We start from the raw sequence: 20,539 nt of genomic DNA, 5'->3' as shown, positions 1-20,539 counted from the left end.
CCCCCCCACCGAGCGCTGCACTGCTGAACCCCTCTCCGCGGAGCGCCGCGCTGCCGAACACCCCCCGCCGAGTGCTGCGCCGTCGGAAACCCCCCCCGCCAAGCGCCACGCCGTGCTGCCCCCCGCCACCCGAAGATTGGCCGCCCCTTACCGGGTGCCGGCCCAAGCATGTGCTTGGTTGGCTGGTGCCTGGAGCCAGCCCTGAATGGGGTTCCCAAACTGTGTGGGGCAGTAGGCCGCGCACATATCCCTATTTTGGCATCATCCCACACCAGGGTTGCTTCACTGTTATCAATGTGGGCTGCTCAGGGAAGGTGCATGATGCTTGCATCTTTAAGAACAGGATTGTTCAGAAAGCTGCAAGCAGGGACATTCATTCTTGACCAGTGGATTACCATTGGCGATGTTGAAATGCCAATAGTGATTCTGGAGGATCCAGCCTATCCCTTGCCTCCTCGCTGTTTATGGCAGGGACCTGTGCCTTGGGCTACCCCAAAGAATCTGCGGGGCGGAGGGGCTGGAAGGCTTCATGCAGCTCTTTGTAAAAGCGGCAGGTCTGCAGCTCAGCCCAGATCTGTTGTTGGCCTCCCTGGCCTTGCGGTATCCCTGGGAAGTTCCTTCATTTTCACACAGAACTGCTGCTGATCCCTGTTGTACCCCTTTGCCTGAATCCCCTGTACAATCTGTTTGTAGATGTTTAGTGTCTATGGCTGGTCCATAGCTGTGCTTGCACAGCTCCTCCCCCCACAGGTTCAGGAGAGCCAATAGCTCCTGTCTACTCCAGGCAGGAGGTTGTCTCGTGAGTGGAGCCTGCATGGTCGGTGGGACAGTTGCACACAAGAGTGAGGTTCCAGGTGCGCTCGCCAAGCTGGGCAATCAGGAAAAGGCATTTCAAAAACACATGGGGGGGGGGGGCTGCGTCTGTCTCCATGACCTCTGAGCAATGTAGCTAAAAATGGGATCAGGGTCACTATTGCAGGGAATGAGCCATTGTGGGACAGCTGCTGGAGGACTATTAGTGTTGACACAGGTCATGCAGTGGCTACCCTGGCATTGCGTCAACCTCAATAGGTCGACCAAGACTCTACACTGTTTGGGGAGGTGGTTTTATTGCATTGTTGTAACGGGGCACTGACCTCAACCAGAGACATATTTGAGTGTAGAAACATGCACACATAGGTAGACACCAGGCAACTTACATGGACCTACCTTTGTAGGGTGGACCAGGCCTTACTTTAGTCACCAAAGTGAATAGTTACGAGACTGGAAACTGATCTGCTGAGTAAGGAAGTGCCATTTTTACATAGTCGCTTTTCAAAATAAAATTGTACCTTAAAGCTATACGCCTTGTCTAATATGAGTCTTTTGCCCATAAATTGCACAGTTTGAGAGTGAGTGGCTTACACCTGTGACTGTTCTGAAGGGCAGGAGATTCAGTATGTGTAATCCAAACAAGGGATCAAAGGTCACTGGGCACGCTAGAGAAGAGTTTACAATCTGGTTTCTTGAGAGCTTAGCTGGGTGAACCAATGCTACCAGACAGACAGTAACATTGTTCTGTGAAGTAAAAAAACAGCCGGTTTCATTTTGCACATTCTGCAAAATGAGCAGAAACTGATAGAAAACCAAGAGCTGATAAGAGTCCTAGTGAAATATTGGGAAATATATTCATAGAATATAAAAGTTAGTTAAGAGCCATCTTTGATATAATTCACTTGGCTTAAGGAACAACATGGGCTAAAGTAGCTGTAGATATGCAGTATTATACAGCCCTACTGTTTATGGATAGTGCACCATAGGTAGCCCATGGGCACATGAAAGTGTGATTATTAGGAGCATGATGGCAAGTCTGCACTCAGACAAGGTACACGTGAGTCTGTTATATATTTACTGTATGGTATTTTTGTAGTGGCTTTAAAGGTATTTGCATAAGCAAGCATCATTGTACCTGATTGCATCAGTGTGCCTTTAAAGACAGGCAATAAGGAGCGGCTCAGAGCGTGCTAAGCAAATAAACAGAACCCACTCCCTTCTGCAGCTCGACAGCCAGATGCATTTCATCTGTCTATTTCTGACTATTTACAATTATTGCTTATTTTGTGGCATCCTCTTTATTTTCTAGACTATGTCAAATAAATGTTGCTTTTATTTAACATACATGAAATTAGACCTAGGGCCAGATTTTTAAAGGTATTTAGGCACCTAAAGCTACAGATCGATGCTTAGTGTGATTTTCAAAAACTCTCAGGAAACCCAACTCCCCATTTATTTCAGTGGGAATTAGGCACCTAACGACTTTTGAAAATCCCACTTGGTGCCTATCTGTATCTTTAAGTGCCTAGATACCTTTACAAATCTGGCACATAGTGACTTAAATTGTTGGAAGCCTCAGAGAGAAAGGAAGCTGACTAGCCATAAGAGAGGTGCAAACAGGGATTAGGTAATGGTGTGAGAATTCAGTCAAGGTGAAAAGGGCTTGTGATTCCCTTCCTCAGTGGTGCTGCAAGGAACCTGGCATGGCTCAAAGTGGATAGAGGAGAGCCAAATAACAGAAGTGTGCTAGGCCCAAAGTTCCAGGTGCCTGTTACAAATAGCTACCAAGGATGCTAGTATAGATACCAAGGATCAGGTTCAAAAGAGAGTAAATTACACCTTTTTCTGCCATCCTTGCCAGCAGGGCCGGATTAACTTTTTGTGGGCCCGGCCCCAAACATATTTGTGGGGCCCCCTGGGCAATGATTGTAAAAGGGGCCAGGGGTAAAAGCACAGTGGGGCAGGAGCTAGGGTTGTTCTCTGGAGCAAGGGAGGGGCCAGGGGTAAACAGCAAGCATAGCAGGGCTGGGGAGGGGGTAAACAGGATCCCCCCCCCCGCCCCTGCCCACATAGAGCGGGTACCTAACTGGTTCTAGCCCATTCTCTTTGTCTCTCTCTGCACTGAGCTGCCCCTCCTCCCACAGCAGCAGGACAGGTTCTCTTCCAGCCTTCTGGGGTGGGTGTTGGAGTGGGAGGAGCGGAGGCTAATGTGGTTACTCCTATAACCGGACATTTAGTTTCCAGTCAGCACTGCTAACCGGACACTCAGATCCCCTTTTCTACTGGAGTTTCCAGACTAAAACTGGATACCTGGCAACAGGGCTGCCAGAAAAGCCTGAGGGGGGGAGAGGGGCAAGCAATCATTTTTAAAAGTAAGAGGGCTAAGCCTTAAGGGGGGGGCAAGTGGTGGGTGGGCTAGGATGTGGAGAGGAGCTAGTGGGCAGGGCTATGTCTGCTGTACTGCCCAGGTAGGTTGGAGACTGTGGGGATCAGCTGACACAGTATCCAGGGCCGGTGCAAGGATCTTTTGCACCCTAGGCGAAACTTCCACCTTGCGTCCCCCGCCCCCGGAGCGTCGCTTATTATAAATGTTCAAAAATGAATACAGTGGAGTCACATCTTACGCGGGGGTTAGGTTCTAAAGTCAGCGCGTAAGAGGAAAATCGCGTATAGTGAAAATTACCATAAACTACAGTATACACTAGAACAGGGGTCCTCAACCTACGGCACGCATGCCAAAGGCGGCACACGAGCTGATTTTTTTTTTAATGGCAGGCTGCTGGTCCCGGCCACCGCTGAGCCTGCTGCCAGCCTGGGGTTCCATTCACTCAGCTGCCAGCCGGGGTCCCAGCCGGCGACGCCGCTCATCCTCCTGCCGTTCACCCAGGCTGGCAGGAGGCTGAGCGGGGCCGGTGGCCGAGACCCTGGCTGGCAAGGGGCCAGCAGCCGGAACCCCAGATCGTCAGTGGGCTGAGCAGGGCCGGCGGCCGGGACCCTGGCTGGCAGGAGCCGGCCCACTGCTGGCCCTGCTCAGCCCGCTGCCGGCTGAGTGAACAGAACCCCAGGCCGGCAGCAGGCTCAGCAGCGTCCAGGACCCGCAGCCTGCCATTAAAAAAAAATCGGCTTGCGTGCCACCTTTGGCATGCGTGCCATAGGTTGAGGACCCCTGTTCTAATGTACACTGTACTTTATGGTAATTTTCACTATACGCGATTTTCCTCTTACGCGGTGACTTTAGAACCTAACCCCCGTGTAAGATGTGACTCCACTGTAGTGTAAAAAAAAATTGGGGGGGCACCGCTTTTTGGCACCCCTAAATCTTGGTGCCCTAGGCGGTCACCTAGTTCGCCTAGTGGTTACACCAGCCCTGACAGTATCCCCAGCCCAGGTGACGTGACAGCCAGTGGTGGATTTAGAGTTAGTGGGGCCCCCCCAGCCCTGTGCTCAGCTTCATTTTTGGGGCTCCTCCTGGGGACCGAGCCAAGAAAAAGAACATTCTCTCTCATCTCCCCCCACCCCCTTTTTCATTCTTTTTTTCTTCATCCTCCTCCTATAAGTAATAGCAAGTAAATGAAAATAAAGTGAGGTACCTTGATTGTTCTTGTAGTCTAGCTTATTTTTCCACAGACCACTTGAAAATCACGGAGGGTCTCGACGGACCACTTAATGATCTTTCCAAATATTGTATAAAAATGTTCGGGTGTGGGGTCTGGCCAGGAGTTAGGGCGAGGGAGGGGGCTCAGGGTTGGGGCAGGAGGTTGGGGTGTGGAACACTTATGTGGGGCAGCTCCTGTTTGGTTCTCAGGATGAGGGTGGGGATGTGGGGGGTGCAGGAGTCAGGGCAGGGGGCTGGGGATGTGTGAGGGGGTTCAGGTTTCAGGGCAGGGGCTGGGAGGGCGTCGGGGGGATGCAGGAGTCAGGGCTGGGGAGGTGTGAGGGGAGTGCAAGGGTCAGGACAGGGGGCTGGATGTGTGTGAGGGGGTGCAGGGGCTGGGTGTGTGGGGGGGTGCAGGAGTCAGGGCAGGGAGCTCGGGGTATGTGAGGGGGTGCACGGGGCTGGGGGTTTGTGAGGGGGTGCAGCGGTCAGGGTGGGCAGGGGGCTGGGGGTGTGGGCTGGGGTCGTGGGGGTGCTCACGCAGGGGGCTGGAGGGGGTATGCCTCAATTCCAGCCCCTTCCTTCCCCAAGGCCTCACCCCTGCCTCCCTCCCCCACTCCTGCCGGCAAGCAGCTGATCCAGCTGATTGGCGGCAGGGAGGGGGGAGGGAATGTAGCACGCTGGGGAAAGAGGCAGGGGAGGAGCCAGGCTGCTGCCAGCAGAGGCTGCCACGGAGCTGCAGCAGCCAGTAGCATCAAGCTTCTCTGACCCCACAGGAGAGAGCGGGGGGAGGAGAAGAGCGGGCCGGGGCCCCTTTCAACCGTGGGCCCGGAGCTAGTGGCGCCAGTGGCGCCATTGTAAATCCGGTATTGCTTGCCAGAGGGGTGATTCGCACTGAGGGAGGACCTGCAGTGACACCACTATCACTGTCTCTGGAACTTTCAGTCAGGTGGAAGCAGTATTTTGGGATAATCCAGAAGCCCTGCCTATGAAAGAAGCTGCTAAGGAGAAAATGCAAATCTGTGTGTAACTCTGGGGGTGGTGTTCTGTCCCATCTAGTGGCACCGAGACCACTTGGAGAGAGAGAGATTGAGTCTGCTCTACAGCCTTAGCTAACAGCCAGTTGGCTTTTGGCTTATGCAGTAGAGGCTCATGCACTAAACTCCAGAGGTCCCAGGTTCGATCCCACCCATTGACGACCGGGGTCTATCGGCGCTACATATGCATTCTGTAGTCACCTTGGCCACACGGCCTTCAGGGGCTGTGAGAACCTCTCTCGATCCCTCCCCCAAAGAGGGTGATTGCAGCAAGTTTCTCTGCCCACCATCTCTCACCTTATCTATCTGCAGGCCCTCAGCTGGTAACTAGGCCTGCTGAAGCCAGCACATCCTCATGTGGCTGAAGTCTTCTTCTTTTTTGCTTTGGCTTTATTGTACTTGTGAGATGTGCAAGAGATGATGGGTTTCTTTGTTCTTCCAGGAGAGTGATCAGAAGCCACGGGGCTGGGTCCACATTAATGGAGAAAAGTTAATAGAATTATCAATGAAAACACAACGGGAACAAAAATGATTGACTGAAACAGCCAGCTCCAGCAATGCAATGGAAATATTCCTGCTAACAATTGAAGACATTCATATTTTCTACACAATATGAGCAAGCTGCTATATCCAAGTATGTGTGATGTGACAGGTCAGAGCCTTTGCTGGAGGTTGTGCAGCGTCTCCCCCCAGCCCTGCTTATATCTAGGAGTGCATTATCCCTCCCACACCCCCACTCCATGCTAGGCAAACCCATCATTAAAGGGATATCCTTGGAGCAGCTGTTGGAGGAGTTTCCCTGACAGTGTGACTTGTACAGAGCAGTGCTGCCAAGGAGCTAGAGGGATGCTGCAGCAGGCGCTGGGATACTGGGCCCAAGGGTGATAGCCCTAGCCTCTTGCAGATCCCACAGAGTCTGCCTAGATTCTGGGCTATCTGTGGGTGTTGGGACCAAAGCCACTGGCTATTCCTCAGGGGTGCAAACCCTGCCCCTTAGATGAACCAATCCAAGGAAAGCTCTGCCAGGGGAATGCTGTGAAGTTTTACACCCCAGAGCCCTCCCTTCCAACCATTTCCAGGGGTGAGGCAAATCCAGGCCTATTTTTTCTGTATTGGCGCTATTTATTCCTCCCAGGACTTAGCCTGTATTAAAATGACATGGAGAGGAAGTGTTATTACCATTGTACAAGGCACTGGTGATAGCACATCTGGAGTAGTCTGAGCAGTTCTAGTCTCCCATGTTTAAGAAAGATTAATTCAAACTGGAACATGTTCAGGGAGGGGCTATTGGGATGATCAGTGGAGTGGAGAACCTGCTTTCCGAGAGGAGACTTAAGGAGCTTAGCTCGTTTAGCCTAACAAAACTAAGGCTGAGGAGAGATCTGACTGCTCTCTATGAATACATCAGCGGGATAAACACCAAGGGAGGGAGAGGAGTTACTTAAATTAAGGGCCAATGTTGGAACAAGAATAAATGGATATAAACTGGCCATCAACAAGTCTAGGCTTGAAATTAGAAGAAGGTTTCTAACCATCAAAGGAGTGACGTTCTGTAACAGCCTCCCAAGGGGAGCAGTGGGGGCAAAAAACAAACTTAATTCAAGACTGAGCTTGCTAAGTTTATAGAGGGAAGGGGATGATGAGGATGCCTACAATGGCATGTGGCCCATCCGCAACTGCTTTTAGCAACTATCCCCAGCAGCCAGAAATGAGACACTAGATGGGGAGGGCTCTGAGCTACTACAGAGAATTCTTTCCCAGGTGTCTGGCTGGTGAGTCTTGTCCACATGCTCAGGGTCTAACTGACCACCCTATTTGGGGTTGGGAAGGAATTTCCACCCAGGTCAGATTGGCAGAGACCTTGGGGGTTTCCCCCCTTTCTCTGCAATGTGGGGCACGGGTCACTTGCTGGTTTGAACTAGAGCAAATGGTGGAGTCTCTGTAACTTAAAGTCTTTAAATCAAGATTTGAGAACTTCAGTAACTCAGCCAGAGGTTATCGGCCTATTGTAGGAGTGGGTGGGTGAGGTTCTGTGGCCCACAATGTGCAAGAGGTCAGACTAGATCAGGCGTTGGCAACCTTTCAGAAGTGGTGTGCCGAGTCTTCATTTATTCACTCTAATTTAAGGTTTCGCGTGCCAGTAATACATTTTAACATTTTTAGAAGGTCTCTTTCTATAAGTCTATAATATATAACTAAATTATTGTTGTATGTAAAGTAAATAAGGTTTTTAAAACATTTAAGAAGCTTCATTTAAAATTAAATTAAAATGCAGAGCACCCCGGACCGGTGGACAGGACCCGGGCAGTGTGAGTGCCACTGAAAATCAGCTCACGTGCCGCCTTTGGCACGTGTGCCATAGGTTGCCTACCCCTGGACTAGATGATTGTGATGGGCCCTTCAGCCTCAGAGTCTATGATTTTGTAAACAGCATTAGAGTGACCAGTTCCGTACCAAAGCACAGAGCAAGCCAAGCTCCAATGTTTTGCCCTCCCTGATTCCCCATGGACCATCAAAACCAGACCTGGGTTACTTTATAACTTGGCTTCCACTCACTGCTATGATTCTCAGTTCATTGTGATCTCACATCCCAGTAGCCCCTGTTGTAGTGCAGATTGTGCATGTTGCTGTAGCCAGACTCAGTACAAATATGGTTAAAATTTTGAACGTTGTTACAGACCTTTTATTGCTGAGAAACTCACACTGTGAAGTTGGCAAGAAGCAAGCTTCAAATGAAAATGAAGAAACTTCACATTTTAAGAAAAATGTGGTCAATTTTTAAAAAGTAAAATAATTGAAATATTTTATTAAAAATTCTGCTATTTGTACTCAGAATAACCTGGCATCATTTGTAATACTGGCAGTGAAGATTGCAAAACTCTGCATTATGAAAGACAAAGTGCTGCACGTTGCTTTGGTGGCACTAGTGGTATGATGTGAACATATAAATTTTAATCATCAGACCAAAATTGCTGCCTTTCTAAATTTTACAACCCTCAGCATGTCATAAAAATGACTTGAAATGCCAGGGTACAATAAAGAAATCTGAATTAAAAATTACCTGGCCTGGGATGGCTCTGAGTACTAGTTAGTTACTGGAAATTTCCACTTCCTCCTTATTGTGAACCAACAAAACTGCATGGGGCATAGATTCTGCTTGACATACTCTCTTTACGTGGCAACAAGAGCCCTTCCTTCACCCATCACCCAATTGTGCACGTACACCGTCTTGCTTAAGACACTGGGCCAAATTCAGAGGTTATTGTATTGGAGCAGGGGGCCGGGCCACGGCTCTTCCACCTCCCAGGTGGGTTGTCTGACTACAGAGTCACTTTCTCTCTCTGTGGCTCAATGACTTTTTAAGTAATTACACAGTGGAACAGCATCAACAGGAGAAATAGAGGGAGCCTGCCATCAGAATGTCCCATAGCTCAGTTGTTACTTCGCTCTTCTGCAAAGTGCGAGACCCTTGTTCAAATTCTTTCTCCCTGCCAGCCAGAGGGGGGAATTGAACCTGGGGCTCCCACATCCCAGGTTGAGTGCTCTAACCACTGGGCTAAAAGTTATAAAGTGGGTACCACCTTCTCCTCCCGCAGCTGCCTAACTAATTCTCACAAGAAATAGCTAAAGCACCTAAGCCACCTAACTCCAGGAGAGGGGTTCCAAGGTATGGATTGCAAGTAGAGAGAGGCACCTCCCTGCAGCCTGGATTTAGGCACCTCTCACGCCTCTCATCAGCATCTTCCATTGGCTAGCTTAGGCAGCTCTCCACGTAGACTGCTGGCTTTTTCTGGGCATGTCTACACTGATAGGCATCGACTCTGTGGGTGCTTCGGGGCTGGAGCACCCACAGGGAAAAATTAGTGGGTGCTCTGCATCCACTGGCAGCCAAGCTCCCCTCCTCCCCACCCAACCTCCTCCTCCCCCTCCCCTGAGCACGCTGCGTCCCTGCTCCTCCGCCTACCTCCCAGCATTTCCCGCCCGGCCACCGCCAAACAACTGTTTGGCAGCGTTAGCACGCTCCGGGAGGGTGGGGGGAGGAGCAGGAAAGTGGCGTGCTCAGGGGAGGAGGCAGGGAACGGGTGGGGATTTGGGGAAGGAGTTAGAATAGGGGCAGGGAGGGGGCAGAGACTTTGGGGAAGAGATTGGAATGGGGTCAGTGCCTCATGGAAGGGGTGGAGTGGGGGGCGGAGCCGGGGGCAGAGGGGGGTCGAGCCCCCAGGGGAAAGAGGGGAAGTTGGTGCCTATGTCTACACTGCAATGTAAGCACTGGATTAGTGGGACTTGAGTTAGCTGATCCTGGGTTAGAGAAGCCAGGGCTTGACGTGTCTACACTGATTGTTAATCCTACATTAAGAATTTTCTAACTCAGACTTGAACCTAGGGCTCTGGCCTCCACACTGCAGCATGCAGACCCAAGTCAAACCAACCCAGGCTTCCTAGTGCCCTCCTGAAACATGGCCGCTCCAGCCCTTTGACTGTGGTACACTGTGGGAAAACTTGACTAGGGTTACCATATTTCAATAGTGCAAAAAGAGGACACTCCATGGGACCCCGCCCCTCCCCAACTCCGCCCCTTCCCTGCCCTAACTCCGCCCCCTCCCCTGAGCACCCCACATTCCCCCTCCTCCCTCCCGCCCCCCGGCTGCTGCTGCGCTTGGGAAAGTTGCTTCGTCCCCCGCCGCGGTGGAGAGCGGTGGGAACCGGGAAAGTTGGAGCCCGGGGAGGAGGCGGTCCCCTTACCATGCCTCCCTATTTTCCTGGACATGTTCGGCTTTTTGGAAATTCCTCCCGGACAGGGATTTGAGGACCAAAAACCCGGACACGTCTGGGAAAATCCAGACATATGGTAACCCTACCTCTGAAACTCACCTCTCCCTCCACTGGAGGGACTCCCCTGTCCATACCTGTCCCGGGGCCTTCCTTTAAAGGGGCATCCCCATATCAGCGGGGTCTACTTGGAAAAGATAATATTTACTCCCTTGTGTGGCTGAGCTGGGCTGTGACAATCCAACCCATCATGAGTACTGTGAGAAATGGGGCACAACACTAACCAAGGCAGTGTCATTTCAGGGACTGTATGGGCCTCGAAGTTCAAACAAACAAGCTATATAAAGTCCTTTTCTTTACTGGGAAACCAAATGGAAGTTTTTCTAGAAGGGTATTTTTAGAAATCTCAGTATAATGACAAATTTCAAACTCAGTTAAATAACTTTTTTGTGAAATGATGCAGAGCACAATTAGTACAGAGATGAATAGTGAGAGATCCAAGCTGGTTTGCCTAATATTGTGTAAAAATGTGTGTAACTTTGATATAGAAGGCCTTGCCAAACTAATTATTGAACCATATGCAACCATCATCGTAGACAGTGACTTGTTTATACTGCTCTATATACTATACCAGTGTTTCTCAATCTGGGAGTCGTGATTTATTTGATAATTTATATGGTAAAAATGAGAAAATAAGCAATTTTTCAGTAATACTGTGCTGTGATACTTGTATTTTTATGTCTGATTTTGTAAGCAAGTAGTTTTTAAGTGAGGGGTACTCAAGACAAATCAGCCTCCTGAAGGAGGTACAGTAGTCTGGAAACATTGACAACCACTGCTCTAATTGACCTGAATCAAGAATGTCTTTGTTTTACTTTCTATTTCTATAGTAAGGCTATGGGGATCTCAGCATTAAAATACAGTCTCAGAAGGATTTTTTGAATCATGTTTTTAAGAAAATTCATAAATGGACCACTGCACTTCCCCCAAATTAATGAGTCTGATCTTTCATTTTTTAAGACCAAAGGTCCCTGCATCTTCCAAGTATTAGAGTGAGTTGTTTTCCAGAAACCCAAAGGTGGAAGTTCATTAGCAATCTATTTGTGTGTAATACATTTTATAGTAACAAATAAAAAGGAAGTCACAACTGATCTAGTCAAATTTGCTTCCTGCCCTCTAGTCAGGGACGTATCTCCCTGCTGTCAACAGTTCTCTCCGGAAACAGCAAAAGAAAGATCCCAGATCAATCTATGAAACTGAAAAGGGTATTCCCAGAAACACTGAGAAAATGAATGCCAAGGGCTTTTGTTACACTTTACCAGGGAGATCAGGAGTGAATGCACCAAACCGAAAACTCACTGCTGCGGAAATAAACACTCAGGGCTAGACTCTGCTTGGAGACAGCAGAATCTGCTACCATTTGCTGCTCTGAGGTGTACAGTGCCTCACAGAGCTGGGGAAAAAGGCAAGACCGTGGCTGGCAGTGCAGGAGAGAGTAAGGTGCATCGCTGGCCTCCCCTCTGCACTGCTATGGTGTCGAGCACCCCGCTCGCCGGGCCCCCCAGGCGGGGGGTGCGGTGACACCCCCACATGCCCCAAGCCAGGCCAAGCCGCGGTGGGGTCCCTGTCCCTTTAAGAGCGGGGCTGGGCTGAGCCGAGCCGGCAGGGGGTTCTTCACTCCCGGCTGCAGGCTGATGCCGGAGCCTGGGTCTCCTGCACCAGCTCCGGGCGAGGCTTTGCTGCGGCTCCCCCAGTCCCCCTGGGCCGGGCCGCCGCACAGTAGGGGCGGGTTGCATGAGGCAGGGCAGGACCCAGTGGGGCTGAGGGCTGAACAGGCCCAGCAGGGGGCTGCTGGAGGGGGGAAGCTGGGGAAGGGGTGGCACGGCCTCAACCCCCTGGGGCTGCCTGTCCCGCGGAGGAGGCAGAGGGGCCCAAGCCGCAGCAGGACCCCAGCCCCCTGGGGGAGGGGATCTGGGGCCAGCCCAGGGAGGCAGGAGCAGGGTTCTGAGGCAATTAGGTGTGTGGTTTACCCCAAAGTGGCGGGCATCAAAGACGTTCCTGAAGTAATTGCTGGCTTTGAGAGAATGGGGTCTCCAAACTGTGCCGGGACCATTGATGGGACTTGTGTGCCCATAGTTCGCCCTCCTCAAAGAGCACATGAGTACATAAACCACAGGCCCGCGTGGAACAACAGAGGGAGATTTATGAATGTCAACATGGGTTGCACCGGGAAAATTTATGATGCCAGGGTTTTTTTTTTTACCAATCAGGAGTCTACATTCCTGGGCAGGCTGGGACACTACTCCCACCAAATTACATTATCAATGGAGTTACTGTCCCCACTGTTATTCTGGGGGACCCCGCATGCCCAGTTTTGCTTTTGCTTATGAAACCGTACTCTGATTTCAGAGGGTCTGGCAAAATATGGTTTAATTACACTTTGAGCAGGTGCAGAATGGTTGTTGAATGTGCTTTTGGCAGATTGAAATCCCCTTGGAGATGTCTGCAGACCCATCTGGAGTCCAGTGTCACCAACATTGGCTGCATTACTGTGGCTTGCTGTGCTCTTCACAATCGTTGAGAAGCCAGAGGTGAGCCATTTCCTCCTGAATGGACAGCCAAGGGCCGCTGAATCAGTACACTCAGCCAGAAAGAGCACCTACCAGAACTGGAGCTGGATGCACCCAGGCAACAGAAGTCAGAGATGCTTTGTGCTCCCACATTATGGACTTGAATGGCCCAATGGAAGAGGGGGACTAGTACCTTTATGAATGTGCTTGTTGTGGGGGGTGGTATTGGGGCTCATTGATTGTGAGGAAGGATGGGGTGCTTGGGGAGGGGTGTGGAATTTTAGTGTCATGCAATGTACTTATGAATGACATGACCACTTATGAAATGGTAGGAGGTGGATAATTCACAGTATGGATTGATGTAAGGAAGTGATTGAAGTATGAATTGCTATAGATAAATGTATTGAGGGATAGTCTTTGCCTATTAATTCCTAATTGCCCTTGATCATGTGTTTACCATTATTATTTTGAATGCACATTGTATGATGTGAAGCAGTGATAGAAATAAACTTTCTTGATTAAATAAAAAACTTTATATATTGTGACAAAGTTCCTCCTCTATCTTGGTGGGTCCTGCGCTTATTGGCGGATTTTCTTGCCTCAGAGATTCACCATGTGTGTTGGGGAACAGCCCAGAGACCTTCCCCTCTGGAAGAACCTACAGTGCAGGTCAATTGGGAGGTTTGGGGGGAACCCGGGCCTGCCCTCTACTCCAGGTTCCAGCCCAGGGCCCTGTGGACTGCAGCTGTCTATAGTGCCTCCTGTAACAGCTGCATGACAGCTACAACTCCCTGGGCTACTTCCTCATGGCCTCCTCCAAACACCTTCCTTATTCTCACCACAGGACCTTCCTCCTGGTGTCTGATAACGCTTGTGCTCCTCAGTCCTCCAGCAGCACACCCTCTCACTCTCAACTCCTTGCGCCTCTTGCTCCCAGCTCCTCACACTCCCACCACAAACTGAAGTGAGCTCCTTTTAAAACCCAGGTGCCCTGATTAGCCTGCCTTAATTGATTCTAGCAGCTTCTTCTTAATTGGCTCCAGGTGTCCTAATTAGCCTGCCTGCCTTAACTGGTTTTAGCAGGTTCCTGATTACGCTAGTGCAGCCCCTGCTCTGGTCACTCAGGGAACAGAAAACTACTCATCCAGTGACCAGTATATTTGCCCTCTACCAGACTCCTGTACCCCACTGGTCTGGGTCTGTCACAATATATATATATATATATATACACACACATATATATATACACACACACACAAACACACACGCATGTATTAGAGAAGTACAACATCCACCCATTACCAGGCAGGCTAGCTGCCATTACCACTCCAAAACACCAGTAACAACAGACCCTTACAGGAAAAAAAACCTAACAAGTGCATTAACAAGTACGAACAGTGAAATCACATAGAAGACAGAACCCCCCTGCCATTGCATGTCCCCTGGCCACCTGTTCTCCTGTCCCCATTTGCCATGCACTCGGCGCTGGGGGCAGGGGTCAATATGGAGGGCTGCATGGGGTAAGGTTGCTCTGTACAGACACTCATGGGGGGCTGATTGCATGGGCCACCCAGCCATGGAGTTTTCCAAGCTGTTTCTGGACTATATCACATGGTACCGCACAGGGAACTCAGGCCCTGGTGTGAGTGATGCAGCAGGAACTGCGAAGCCAATGCCTGCTCACATGCTGAAACCCTGTCCTCAAGCTGTGTGCAGCCAGCCTGATCCTTTCCTCTTGCCTCTTGCCGTGCCTTTCCTCTAGCTGTAAGTCGCTCTGTCTTTAGTACTGGGCCTGCTTGTTGGCCCTGTTCAGAACTTCAGCCAAAAGTTCATCAGGGAAACACTTCCTCTTGGACTGATCCGTGAAGATGCAGTGACCCAGGTTCTTCTGCAGTGTGGGCCGGCTGCGAAAGTATAGCAGCCTGCCGAGGTTGAGGGGCCCGGAACAGGACAAGAAACAGAGGGTTACTGTATCAATAGCTCAGTGCAGGAAATCCTTGTGCAATTTCAAGGACATAAAATGTTACGTTTACAAGCTGAACTTCAATATATAGTGAGAGGGGTGCTTCAGACCACAGAAGCTCCCTGGACACAGCCTGATAAATTGTAGCGAAAGAATTGCAGGCACAGTGCTGAGGTACAAATGCAAAGCTGCTTTTTTGATTTTAGAAAATTGCAAAGCTACTTGGGTTGCAGGGGTGCGGGAGGGCAGGCTGCCATCAGTGGCTGTGCTACAAAAACTTTTTCTATCATTTCAGGCCTTCCACGTTTTGGAGGACATAACAGTTCTTGTGGTGCCCAATTGGCAAAGGGAGATGTTATTCTAAGCTGCTGATGGGAAACATGTAGTGTATGCAACCAAAGTATTCAAACATACAGTGACTGAACAGCAAATCTCTGAGTGGAGTGGGCTGGTGAGCTTCCAAGGTGGCCCTAGAAAATATGCCCTTCCCTGAGATGTGACTACCTATCTGGTATTCTGGCTTCTGGAAAAGTTTGCAGTTATCAGCACCCATGATTAGCTGCATGCAAACGCGCAGAACTCCACAGCCTTCCTCCTCCCTACTCCCTCCACCGGCACATTTCTGGACAAAATCTCAAACTCCAGTCGAATATGGTACAAATGATTTTGTCACCTATGGGCTGCCTGAACTACCTTGAACTGAAATGGACTAGATTTGTAAATGGAACATATTTCCACCTCCCTCACCCCTACACAGTTCACTGTCTCCAGGTGGCTTGATAGACCATTGAATGGTTACAGAGCAACGTACTTACAGGCATGGCAATGTAAGGTTATTATTTTTAAGAAATAGGAATGGCCCTAGCAAAAATCTGTGCCTTTCCACTAAAACCTTACCTTAAAGGTTTACTATTTGCTTTTCCCAGCTACCATTTTGAACTCCACGTGGTGGGAGGGAGAGGGAGGGTGGAACACCAAGCCACTGGCATACAATCTGCAATTAGCAAATACATGCTGCTAACCGGGGCCTCTCATAACTTTTACATTGGTTCATAGAACAGAAATCCCTCTCATTACTGTATTAATAAACATGACTATGGTGACAGAAACTGAGGGCAGCTTCTGTGTCTGCTACAGGTTCTGCAGGGGGCTGTTCCTCAGGCGGTGCATCAAACAGCTCCTCTGAGTATGGACCCAGAATTTGCTGCTGCTGCTGATCCTGTTCCAAAGCCTGCTCTGGGACCAGTTTCAGCAACACAGGGACCTCATAGTCCTCACTTGTTACTGACTGCTGGCTCCCATCAGTTCCAATACTGGACGTTGGGGCCAGCAAGGCACCATCCCACCTGACCAGGTCATCGTGCACCACAGTTGGCTCTGTGCTGGGTGCAGTGCCAAGTGCCCAGTCAAACTCCTCATAAAATGGGCCGGTGAGTTGCCCAAGGTGCAGTTCTGATTCCCGGTTTTCCGGTACTCACTCTTGAGCCACTTAATCCACTCCTTGCACAGGTCACCAAGCTGATAAATTTGCACAGCTGCCAGGTTCTTCACCATTTGCTGGAATTTGTGGTCATTACTGAAGTCCACAGTTTTGCTGGCCTCGCACCAGAGATTTACCAAAATCAGGCTGAGCTCCCATGAAGCAGCGCACTGTGCAAAAGGTTTGTTCTGTTCAGTCTCCATTGCAAACATGGAGGGCTCTCTGATGATGTGTTTGCAGCTTGGTGGTCAAAAGTCAATGGAAGGGTTAAACACTGACTCACTGGGCTGGGCTGTACGCCAAGGGGGATTTCTTCCATTTTCTACACAGTAGTTTCAGGAATCTTGGGGTACCAAGGGCAAAGGAAGTTGGCTCATGGAATTGTGGGATACTTTTTGGAGGACTTCCAGGACTTGAGATGTGGGAGCTATGTCTACACTGTAAAGCAATAGGGCTCAAACCCTGGGTTAAGCTTGACTCAAGCTCAGACCGCACAGCCCCGCAGGGTCCTGGGACCCTGGGTCCAAGCCCTGGGTTACTGTAATATGTGCATAGAGGGAAGTGGGGTTAGGCTTGAGCCTGAGTTTGAACCCTGGGCTTACATTGCAGTGTAGACATACAAGCCCCTAACTCTCTCCATCCATTGTATAGGGAGCCGAGGTGCCTAATTCGGGCTTTGTGGGTCGCAGTGTTGTTCCTGTGCTTTTCTAAGCACCTGAAAGTTAAGCATTGCAATGCTGAGCCGTGCTTTGTCCCTTTGTGACTCCAGATCACAGGGCCTTTAATAACTACAAATGGTCGTGACCTCTGTTATGTATCTTGAGTAAAGTTTTCACAAGTGCCTGTTACTGAGACCTCTACTCCTCACATGTGGTGCCTCTTCCTAGCTGCTCTGGGGATTAGCTCTTTCAGCCTGATGCCCTCGTCTTGCAGTTCCTCAGCCTGTAGTCTCGCTCTCTTGGTCTTGCTCCATGAGCTGCACTTTCCTCTTTGTGACACAGCTGTCCGGCCAAGTCACAAGAGTCCTCCCCTTCTGGGATACTGTCAATGGGAGTTAGGCACCCTGGCACATTTGAAACTCCCACTAGGTGCCTACCTGCATCGTTAGGCACCTAAACCCCAAAAGCTGACATTTCCAATGTCACCCTGCTGGCGTGCTGTTTCAGAAATGAAGAGTACCACCTACTGAATTACCACCACTGCATCCTACAACACTCAGGGCTTGTCTACACTACACATGCTACACTAGCAGAGCTACGGCACTGCAGGTGGGCCACTGTAGCACCATTGTGTAGACATTTGCTGCAGCAATGGCAGGGGTTTTTCCATCACTATAGTTAATCCACCCCCTCAAGAGGCGGGAGCTAGGGTGACAAGAATTCTTCTGTTGTCCTAGCAGTGTCTATACCAGGACTTAGGTCAACTTAACTATGTTTCTCAGGGGTGTGTGAATTTTTCACATACCCCAGAGCAACCTAAAACATATGTTTCAGCAGTAGACCAGGCCTCAGAAGTTTCCTTGAAATCTCCCATCCAAGTACTGACCCGGCTTGTCTCTGTTTAGGAGATATGGCAGGACAAGAGCACAAGATTGCAACAAGCAATTTCTCTGGATTTTTATTCATGTGTCTATATTAAACTCTGCAAACCACTAAAAACAATTCCCCAAACAGCATTAAGCAATCTCACAGAGAACTTAAGGAAACCACTCTTATCATCCTGATTGAGTATAGGCTCAATGGTCAAGGCTACAGTGAAATCTTCATATTCTTGTAAAAGTTAATGGAAGTTAGTTATTAAAGCTCCCCATATGACTACATCTTCCACCAGTATATAGGGAAATTTTGAAATGAAGAACAGCAGTAGCTGCTTGCACTGACTCAGAGAAACTTTCTGCCTTGAATTTCTTGGATACCTTCTTCCAAAGGGCTTCATAGAAAACACATCAGGTAGGATTCAGAACTACCAATGTGTGTGCATGATGCATAAATTAGTTCTAAGAGCATGACATATAAACAAAATGTTTTACGTTATATAATTTCTTGAGAAAGATAAAAGGCTTCTTTACAGAATTTGTTTATTTGTTTGTGGTTTTTGTACTATATACATTTGTATTATATTTGTAATATCGTGAGGGGAAAAATCCTACAGAAACTTCAAACAGCTATGTATTTAACAGTTTCAAATAACAGCATGCATACAATAAGATGTGCTTTATCAAAGACTTCTTAGATATTTTAGGGGATTAGTTGTGGGATAGAGTCTTGTATAGGTGACAGATGTTAGCCATATTGCTTAATGCACTATTAGAAAGTGTTCAGACACCAGAGTGATGTGATCAATACAAGAACCTATGTAGAATAGACTATTATCTCTAGGTTGTCAGTTCAAATCCAACCTTGGCTAATAATGAGTGAAAGTTGTTATCATTTGATGGCTGTTCTGTGACTGGTGTAATCTCAGTCTAGTTCCCAGTGGACCGGCCTCCACATTACAAAAGCCACTAACAGAATTGGAACTAGATGGCAGTCTCAGTGGGAAGATGAAAAGGCAGAAACACTTTGGCAAGGCAGTTTAGGAAACTGACATTAGGCTACTTCTTAGTGCTGCATATTTTCTGTGGCTATGTAGAGGACATCAGTCTCCAGGACTATCCAGCATTACATTTTCTTTCAAATATTTAAAGTAATTAATGATAAAGAGGGTTGGAAAATGAAGCTTAAAATAATTAATTCCTAAGCAAAATACAAGTGGTTCTGGGATTTTATCTTCTTGAACATACACAGGGATAAAATCAGAGGAAGCAGTAAAAGGACAGTACTGTGTGGGGTACTGGATAGATTCCTGATACAACATACAGGAGAAGGAAGCACAGATGTAGTCATGTAGAACTCAGTGTTATTCAGTGACATGCACCTTAAGGAGCAAGAAATCCCCTTCAAGATGGAAGAATTTTAAGGCACCGGAACTGTAGTTGAAAACCTAAGGGACACTGTTCAAAATCTAATAAAAATGAGGCTTAACGTATTTGGGTTTCTATAAGGGAGAGCCTCTTATCTTGAACAAGACAAACTTTAAGAAAACAACTGTGCTATTGTAAAGAGTCAACTGGAATAGTGAAGTGAAACTGAGCACAGCAGAGTCCTGAAGAAACATACTCAATGTACTCTGAGCTCAGTAAATTAATTTAGCACTCTGGAAGATAAAAGAAGGGCAATAAAACCAAAGTGCTAACTAAGGAATTCATAAATGCTGCAGCATCAGGGGAAAATGTCTGAGAGATGTATAAGTACAGCCAATGTTTTAATATTTATTTTCTGTGAGTGTTTCAAAGAATTAATACAGTGCATCAGGTGTGACATACAAAGCACAGAACTATTGAAGAAGGAATTCCAATAGCATTAGACCTTGCAACATGAAGCTTAAAAGGTTCATATGCAGATTCTCATATATTAGGAAATGTAACAACGCTAAAATCTCCGATGAGGGAAATTCTGATCTGGAAACATGTCTAGGACATGCAGATTAAGGATCAATGAAGAAAGAATAAAATAAAACACCACATCTATTTAAACACCATCAGCCTTAGGTCTGGAGCTCTGATCCAACTGCTCAGATACTACGGTGATGGGCAGAAGTATAAAACTAAAAATAGATAGGCATTGAAGTCAATGGAAAGACTCCTGTTGACTTCAGTGGAATTTGGGACAGGATCTGGAAGAATAAACCAGCTATGGTTGGACCTAGGTTTTAACTATTTTTGTCTGGTGGAGTGTGCAATGGCTTAGTTTCAAATTTTGGAGAACCTTTTAGGTCTGATTTTTTTTGTAGTAAAAAGTTGTTATATCATCTATGAAAATATTTTCTCAAGCCATTGCCAAAGGCGAAAAACAGCATATCAACAAAAGAGTGGTTTTAGGAGAACCAGTTAACATAATTTATTTGGACTTTCAAATAGCCATTGACAAAGTCTCCCGCAAGAGGCTATTAAGAAACTAAATAGTCACGGGGTAACATGTAGAGTTCTGTCATGGATGAGAAAGGGGCTAAACAAACTTTTCAAACTTTTTCATGGTGGGAACCAGATTTTGATGCAGAGATTGTTTCATGACTAAGCACCTGTCCTCGCAGTCACAATCATGCAGACCACTTCTTCCCATTTGCAAATATATAACATACCTCTGACAACTTCAACAATTGCATACATGGTAGCAAAATAGTAGATATTTATTTAATGTATTGTAATGCAGTTCAGTAGTTGGAAACAAGGGGGAACTAGCACTAAGTGGCCAGCCACCTCTCCTCTGACCA

General features: G+C 48.2%; 1 protein-coding gene across 1 annotated transcript in view; it reads right to left on the bottom strand.

The window, feature by feature from the left end:
• The window catches only part of DLD (dihydrolipoamide dehydrogenase), an 85,106-nt gene extending 68,675 nt beyond the window's left edge, over nt 1-16,431 (bottom strand). The window contains exons 1-2 of the mRNA XM_029910830.1: nt 16,223-16,431; nt 15,884-16,130 (exon numbers count right to left, since the gene is read on the bottom strand). Coding sequence (XP_029766690.1) covers nt 15,884-16,130; nt 16,223-16,431 — 456 coding nt within the window. The remainder of the gene's footprint in view (nt 1-15,883; nt 16,131-16,222) is intronic.
• Nucleotides 16,432-20,539: the final 4,108 nt, after the last annotated feature.

This window comes from Terrapene carolina, unplaced genomic scaffold (genome assembly GCF_002925995.2).
Source record: "Terrapene carolina triunguis isolate 2854851 unplaced genomic scaffold, T_m_triunguis-2.0 Scaffold68, whole genome shotgun sequence".
NCBI classification, from domain to species: domain Eukaryota; kingdom Metazoa; phylum Chordata; order Testudines; family Emydidae; genus Terrapene; species Terrapene triunguis.
The sequence above is the reverse complement of the archived record's forward strand: the minus strand, read 5'-3'. Positions and strand labels throughout refer to the sequence as shown.